This window comes from Triticum dicoccoides, chromosome 2B, assembly GCF_002162155.2.
Source record: "Triticum dicoccoides isolate Atlit2015 ecotype Zavitan chromosome 2B, WEW_v2.0, whole genome shotgun sequence".
Taxonomy (NCBI): Eukaryota; Viridiplantae; Streptophyta; class Magnoliopsida; order Poales; family Poaceae; genus Triticum; species Triticum dicoccoides.
In genome coordinates, this window is record NC_041383.1 from 802,771,001 (window position 1) to 802,778,304 (window position 7,304).

At 47.4% G+C, this 7,304-nt stretch overlaps 1 protein-coding gene across 2 annotated transcripts; it reads left to right on the forward strand.

The window, feature by feature from the left end:
• The first annotated feature begins 885 nt into the window (after nucleotides 1-885).
• On the forward strand, nucleotides 886-4,868 carry LOC119366441 (acyl-CoA-binding domain-containing protein 4-like). Of its 2 annotated transcripts, none has more exons than XM_037632178.1 (6): nucleotides 886-1,402; nucleotides 3,216-3,315; nucleotides 3,409-3,512; nucleotides 3,808-3,878; nucleotides 3,973-4,070; nucleotides 4,406-4,868. In XM_037632178.1, the coding sequence occupies exons 1-6, from the start codon at nucleotides 1,002-1,004 to the stop codon at nucleotides 4,571-4,573; spliced, it is 942 nt and encodes a 313-aa protein (XP_037488075.1). In that variant the 5' UTR covers nucleotides 886-1,001; the 3' UTR covers nucleotides 4,574-4,868. The 2 variants fall into 2 exon arrangements, with proteins under 2 accessions (XP_037488075.1, XP_037488074.1); XM_037632177.1 differs by having other exon boundaries at nucleotides 890-1,402; nucleotides 3,808-3,899.
• The last annotated feature ends 2,436 nt before the right edge of the window (nucleotides 4,869-7,304 follow it).

Here is a 7,304-nt window from a genome sequence, read left to right on the forward strand (position 1 = left end):
AAGAAAAGTCTTGTCATGGTTGGCTAAACCACGCGATCCGCAGCACAGATCGACATGACAAAAACCCCACAACTCAGTCAATGCCGGAGGCAAGGCTGCCATATCAAAAGGAAGAGAACAATTATTCCGCAACCCATTTTGGCCACTATAAAGGAATGGTGGTATAACACACTGTAAAGCAATTTACTTCCTCTGTCCCAAAATTCTTGTCATAGATTTGTCTAAATACGGTGTATCAAGTCCTGTTTTAGTATTAGGTACACCCGTATCTAGACAAATTTAAGACAAGAATTTTAAGACGAGGGGAGTATTTCGCAACCGAAGAAATTAACGACGACACGCGATAAACACAATGAAAATGAAATTACCTTCCCCCAACCTCACGGTGCCATTTGGGGCGTATAGATTGGGAACTACGATTCGCCCGGTAAAAACTGCTAGGATACCATGATACTGATAGTGGTTAAGATTCTTTTGACAAGATAATTGGTTATGTTTTACAGCTTTTTCTGACTATATTTTAGTAGGGAGTAGAGTTGGTGGAATGATGATTTTCTTAAGGGTGTGATTAGATCTCACTCAGGTGACATACTCCTTTCTTTTTATCTCATCCGTTCGAAAATTCTTGTCTTAGATTTGCCTAGATATGTATGTATCTAATACTAAAACGTGACTTGATATATCTGTATTTAGACAAATTTAAGACAAGAATTTTGTGACGGAGGAAGTATAATATAAGAGCTTTTTGATACTACGGAGGGATAACGAAGTCCGAATCGACTTAGACTTAATCAAACTCGGCGTAGCTGATTACCTTAATTGCATACGATTGTGTGGGGTTAAGTGCTACTTCTGCCTCTGCCGTGAAGCGTAAGCCAAATTGACTCAAGGAAAAACCAAGTTGAACAGAGCCAGCACCAAACCCTCGTCGCGCTCGTCTCTCCCCTCTCGTGCTCTCACCCCGGCCAGCGGCATCTGAGATTCGCGCCTCGCCGGCGGCCATGGGCGGCGACTGGCAGGAGCTGGCCCAGTCGGCGGTCATCGGCCTCATCTTCGCCTTCCTCGTCGCCAAGCTCATCTCCGTCGTCCTCGCCTTCAAGGAGGACAACCTCCGCATCACCCGCTCCGCCCCCGACCCCGCCCCCTCGCCCGACGCCACCGCCCCCGCGCCCGACGGCGGCACGAGCGGCGGCGACGGCGACAGCGACGGCGACTGGGAGGGCGTGGAGAGCACGGAGCTCGACGAGGACTTCAGCGCCGCCTCCGCCTTCGTCGCCGCCTCCGCCGCCGGCGTCCCCGAGGAGGCGCAGCTCCGCCTCTACGGCCTCTACAAGATTGCCACCGAGGGGCCCTGCACCGCGCCGCAGCCCTCCGCCCTCAAGCTCAAGGCCCGCGCCAAGTGGTAGGTTCCGCCCCCCCTTGCCTCGCTCGATTCCGTGGAATCTGGATCCACCTTCTGCCACAGTTGGGTTTAGCCTTACATTTTCTAGGGGGTAGGGGTTATGAGATGGGTTGGATATGATCTATGTCTAAATTTAGCTTGTGCTGCTACGGGGATTACCGATGGGGTGTGAACTTTGGTGTGATGTCTGAGTTGGACCGACCAGGAGAGATTGTTCATGATTAGTATATCCCCAAGTTCAACTGTTGCTAACTTCCTAGCTAGAGTTCTTGATACATACTTAGAATTGGTCCGCTGATTATCTAGGTTTGGTGCACAGGATTTGTCCCAAGGTTGTTGATGGGTTTCGCCAATTGATTGTGTGTTTGCATTGCCTTCTCGTGCACTTTACTTTAATCTGAGCATCCAAGTACTTACATTTACTGCAACTGATCTAAATCCAGTAATATCATTTGTGATCAAGGCAGCATAATTATGTAGGGCATAAGATTCACTTTGGTGATGATGCCCTTTGCTGCTCTGGATTTTCATAATATGAGCATCCGAACTCAGCCATCTATTATTTTGCAGTGAATATGTATTAGCAATAGACCTTTTCGCTTTTGCTCTGCCTATGCTTCTCAATTCGGTAACTGTATCTAGGTTCTTGATTGGCTTCACCAATTGATTGGTTGTTTGCATTGTCTGTTTGTGCTACTTTCCCCTGAGCATCCATGATCTATATCGAAGAATGTTACTTGTGAATTCTGATTATGCCGAATAGTTGTGTAGGGGTAAGAATTTTCACTTTGAAGATGCCTTTGGTGCTCTGGATGTTCCAATATGAGCACCAGAACTCAGACGTCTACTATTTGCAATGAATACATATTAGCAGTTGTCCTCTTTGCTTGTGCTCTCTCTGTGCTTCTCAATTTGGAAAGTCAATCCAGTTTACCTAGTACCTTATTGGTTGAGCACTTACTAGGTAATTTAGCTTATATTACTAGGTAATTGCCATCCGGATGTGAAGTGCATAACTAGTATATCCCCATGTGCATCTGGTGCTAGCTTCCTAGCTGTAGTTCTTGTAACAGTCAGAGAGTTGGTCCACTGGTTCTGTAGGTTTGGTGCACAGGAAGCAAGCCTCCTCGTGCTAGTTTATGGGTTCTCTAGGTTCAGTTACATGTATGATAAAATGGTAAATTCTCTCTAGGTTTTTGATGGGCTCCGGCAATTGCTTGTGTGTTTCCATTGCCTGTTAGTGCTACTTTAACCTTAACATCCAAGTGCTTATATTCAACGCAACTGATCTATATCCAAGAGGACCAAGAATGCCGTTTGTGATCAGGCTGCATAGTTGTGTAGGGCTTAAGAGTTTTGCATTTTGGTAATGCCCTTTAGTGCTCTGGCTTTTCATATATGAGCACTGGAACTCAGACATCTATTTTTTGCAGTGAAGATGTATCAGCCATAGACCTTTTTGCTTTTGCTCTATCTGTGTTTCTCAATTTGGTAACTGTTCCTGGGTTCTTGCTTTGCTTCACCAATGGATTGAATGCTTGTGTTATTTGTTTGTGCTAATTTTGCCTGAGCATCCATGACCTATGTCCAGGAATGTCACTTGTGATTATGCTGAATAGTTGTGTAGGCCTTAGAATTTTCACTTTGAAGATGCCCTCTGTTACTCTGGATATTCCAATATGGGTACCAGAACTCGGACGTTTACTGTTTGCATCGAACATATATTAGCAGTAGACCTGTATGTGATTTGCTCAGTTTGGAAAGTCAACAAAGTTTACCAAGTATCCTCATTGATTGATCACTTGTTTGCTAGGAATGCTTGGAATAAATTGGGTGCTATGCCAACAGAAGAAGCTATGGAGGAGTACATAACAATTGTTGATGAGATATTCCCTAACTGGGCTGATGGCTCGGTAAGTTTTATAATTCCACCTATAGCCACATATTCTTTACCATTTTTATAGGAATGCACATCACAGTGTTTGCTCTGTTTGATATGATTCCAGAAAAAGAAAGATGGGGAAACCACAATGTCTGCATCAGGTTCCAAGGGACCAATGGGACCTGTATTTAGCAGTTTAATGTACGAGGAAGATCAAGGAACTGAATCGTAAGTCTTTTTACAACAAGGACACACCTTACACCTCCTTCCTGTGCATTAATGTAGCCTTGATGATGTGTAGCCAAGTTCACCTAATGCTGTATAATATATTTCTTTTTATTTCTTTTGCTAACTGATAGAACATAGCAAATAAAAGTGAGTTGAATAGATGATTCATTATTTGGTATGCAGCTAGTTTGTCTCCATCATGCTGCAAAAAAGTTGTATTTATTCATATAATCTATTTAGTACTTTGCCTGAACTATTGTTTCTAGGATTACAATGAACTTGTTTGTACCTGCAGAGAACTTGGTGACATCCATGTTTCTGCAAGGGAAGGTGCAATTGATGACGTTAAAAAGCATCTGGCTGCAGGTGTGCAAATCAACATAAGAGGTTTGTGTTTGTAGAACATCCATCTTTCTGTTCTTTATGCTGCATGACTCATTTAGACATACTTTGGTTTCAGATAGCGAAGAGAGAACTCCGTTGCACTGGGCTGTGGACCGGGGTCATCTAGATGCTGTTGAGGTTCTTGTCAATTCAAATGCAGACGTGAATGCTCAGGTATCTGAATTTGTCGTGTACCCTTTATTCATTGCATTTTGAAATTTCTGGGCAGTTTGGTGAGTGTATTTGAACAAAAGAAACTTGTGGTAACTCTGACCAAGTATTTTTAGTGGGCTTTGCATCACAAGCTGTACCAAACCGACAAAATGTTGGATATTTGTTACATATCGGCAAGCTGTCAGCCTGCAACATTCAACCAGCTAACTGGTTAAACAGTCGGTTCAGTTCATCTACGTTAGATCCAATTTGGTATCAATATCGTACAGCTGCAGTGTGCAGAAGCAAACCTTTTGGGACCTTCAGATACTGAAACCTTGTCTCTCCATATCCAGGACAACGAAGGGCAGACAGCGCTCCACTATGCCGTCCTCTGCGAGAGGGAGGACATCGCCGAACTGCTCGTCAAGCACCACGCCGATCTCCAGATCAAGGACGGCGACGGGAACACCGCCCGGGACTTGTGCTCCTCGGCCTGGCCGTTCATGAAGCTGGCAAACTGATGGCACAATGAACCCGATGATACAGAGTTGACGCCTGCTGCTACTACTACTAGTGCCGAGAAACTATACACACCGTGCTTGATTAGCTGAATCGGATGAGCCGTTTTACGAACCTCATCGAATACACTGTCAAAAGGTAACTCAGCGCAGGGTAGACATCTTGTAGTGGTATTTTGCCTGTTTCATACGGTTTTTAGTGTGTTTGTGCTGCAAGCCAACTGTTTGGCAGGAAACATATCAGGATTCAGGTCTCGCGGCCTCATATTGTCAATATGCATACATCATTACATCTTAAGAGCATCTGTAGCAGATCCCTTCAAAGTTGGTACTGCAAAAATAGATTAAGGTATACTGCAAAATGATTTTACGGTTTCGCGGGTACTCCGGTAGAACAACAGATCCTGTGGAATCGGTACCACTAAAAGCCAACGTGTACTGAGCCACCCTCGTAACGATGTGGTGCTAAGAGCAACTCCAACCTTCCGACCCAAACGGACGCACGTTTCGTCCGCTTTTTGTCCGTTTGGGTCGGTTGAGTGGATATCCGTGTTCGTTTTTTTATTTGGGTCAGACGCATTTCCTGACATGTCCTTGCGACATTACGTCGAACAACTGGTGGGCAAGTCCCTCCATGAACTGCTCTGAGCTCCGCATCGCGCGCCCGTGCCCGCCAGTGCTCTGCGTCGACCCGCCCGTGCTCCGCGCCAAGCGTCCACCCGTGCGCCAAGCACCATGGCACGCGCCCGCGCCCCGCTGCCTCGCAGCTTCACGCCCCGCAGCTCGCGTCCGGCGCCCTGTGCTCACGCCCCTAGCGTCTGCTTGTGCTCCGTGCGCCACGGCACGCTCTGACGACGTGCCGTCCGGGCCCCGCGCTCGCGTGCTCCCTGCCACTCGCGCCCCGCAGCTCCGCGCGCCGGTGCCCGCATGCTCCCTGCTGCTCAGCCGCGCGCCACGTCACACGCTCGCGCCCGGCCGCCCGCTCCCCGCAGCTCCGCGCCGCCGCACCTTCTGGTCACGATCGCGTGGCCGCACCTTCCGCACGGTGTGCACCTGCACCAGTGTCGCCATCCCGCGAGCGCCAGAGCCCGGCTTGCGAGCGCCGAAGCCGCGGCGGCCTTGGGCGCCAGGAATGGCTCGTCGTCGTCGTAGACCTTGGGCACGCCGGCAGCCTTGGCCTACGGCGGCGTCTTGCGGGAGTAGTCGGATGGCGTCTTGCGGGAGTAGTCGGAGCCTTTGGCCGGCGTCGGGTCGGTGGTGGTCCAGCGAATAAAATAGGAGGGAGATAGAGAGGGGTGGGTGGGTGACAGGTGGGGCAGGCCTGGACGCAGGCGGACGAGGCGGGCGTAGAAAACGTCCAGAAAATGAAAATGGATCCGCGCGTTGGCCACCGACGCGTATGGGTTTTGAGCAAATAAACACGCGCGGACGAAAATGGTCCATGAGTTGGAGTTGCTCTTGCTTCGCCTTTGCCGTCGGATACGACCAGAAGTACTCGGTCCTGTGCGACTGGGCATGGAGCCAACAATTGGCCGGCATACATGAAACAATTAAACTTGGCCGGCATTTTCGAAAAGGGGCGCTTTATTACTTAAAAGGTTTAAGCGTTACACCCGGCCTCTGCATAAACTTGGCCGGCATACACGAAACAATTAAATTGCTACTCCTTTCGTTCCTAAATATTTGTTTTTTAGGATTTTAAATGGACTACCACATACAGATGTACATAGACACATTTTAAAGTGTAGATTTACTCATTTTGCTCCGTATGTAGTCACTTGTTGAAATCTTTAAAAAGACAAATATTTAGAAACGGAGAGAGTATTTGTCTATCCACTTTTCAATTGCATGTTCAAAGTTTGAGATTGCTATCCAGATCTGCCGCCTGGTATCTACCTATCCACTTAAGCTCGAGTGTGAAGTGTGAACTCAACTTTTGACTGGGAATTTGTACATGGTGGCATACGGCCATGCGCATAAAACCGAGTCAAAGTCTGTGCATGACGTCGCAAATTTGAATGGGTCATGTGATTACAGCAATAGCAGTCAATATTGCGAGCGATTCATATATATGCACATCAATCATTGAGGGATTTTACGTTTCATAAGTGTGTGCATCAGCCATTGAGGCATACCCATCAGCCTTCTTTAAATGCAGTAGATAGATAAACCATATCTTAGTGCACCATACCGTCGACTAGAGCCGAAGTCCTCATGTCTGATAGAAAGCTTATACCTCGAGTGGGTTCCTCACCGTCACAGCCACTAATGATCCTTGTCATATCCTTTCTTCTAACATATTCACAAGTAGCTGCAGCAGAACTCCACGGTGATGCTAACACCGACTTCCAAGCCCTCCGTTGCCTTAAACTCCATTTCAGCAGTTCCACTAGACTCTCCATCTTCTGGAAGATTGATGATTCCCTCCAACAGTTCTACAATTGGTCCGGTGTTACTTGCAGCAAGAGGCACACGTCTCGTGTTGTTGCACTGGACCTTCAGTCATTCCACCTTGACGGCCAAATACCTCCTTGCATTGCAAATCTCAGTCTCCTCACAAGAATTCACCTCCTGGAAGATTGATGATTTCCTCCAACAGTTCTGCAATTGGTCCGGTGTTACTTGCACCAAGAGGCACACGTCTCGTGTTGTTGCACTGGACCTTCAGTCATTCCACCTTGACGGCCAAATACCTCCTTGCATTGCAAATCTCAGTCTCCTCACAAGAATCCAC

Bases quoted from the DNA above. Each gene is read 5' to 3' on its own strand.
- LOC119366441 (XM_037632177.1), top strand. From the start codon at position 1,002: ATGGGCGGCGACTGGCAGGAGCTGGCCCAGTCGGCGGTCATCGGCCTC. The intron at 3,316-3,408 runs GTAAGTTTTATA...ATATGATTCCAG, and splicing joins CTAACTGGGCTGATGGCTCG to AAAAAGAAAGATGGGGAAAC. The intron at 3,900-3,972 runs GTTTGTGTTTGT...CTTTGGTTTCAG, and splicing joins TGTGCAAATCAACATAAGAG to ATAGCGAAGAGAGAACTCCG.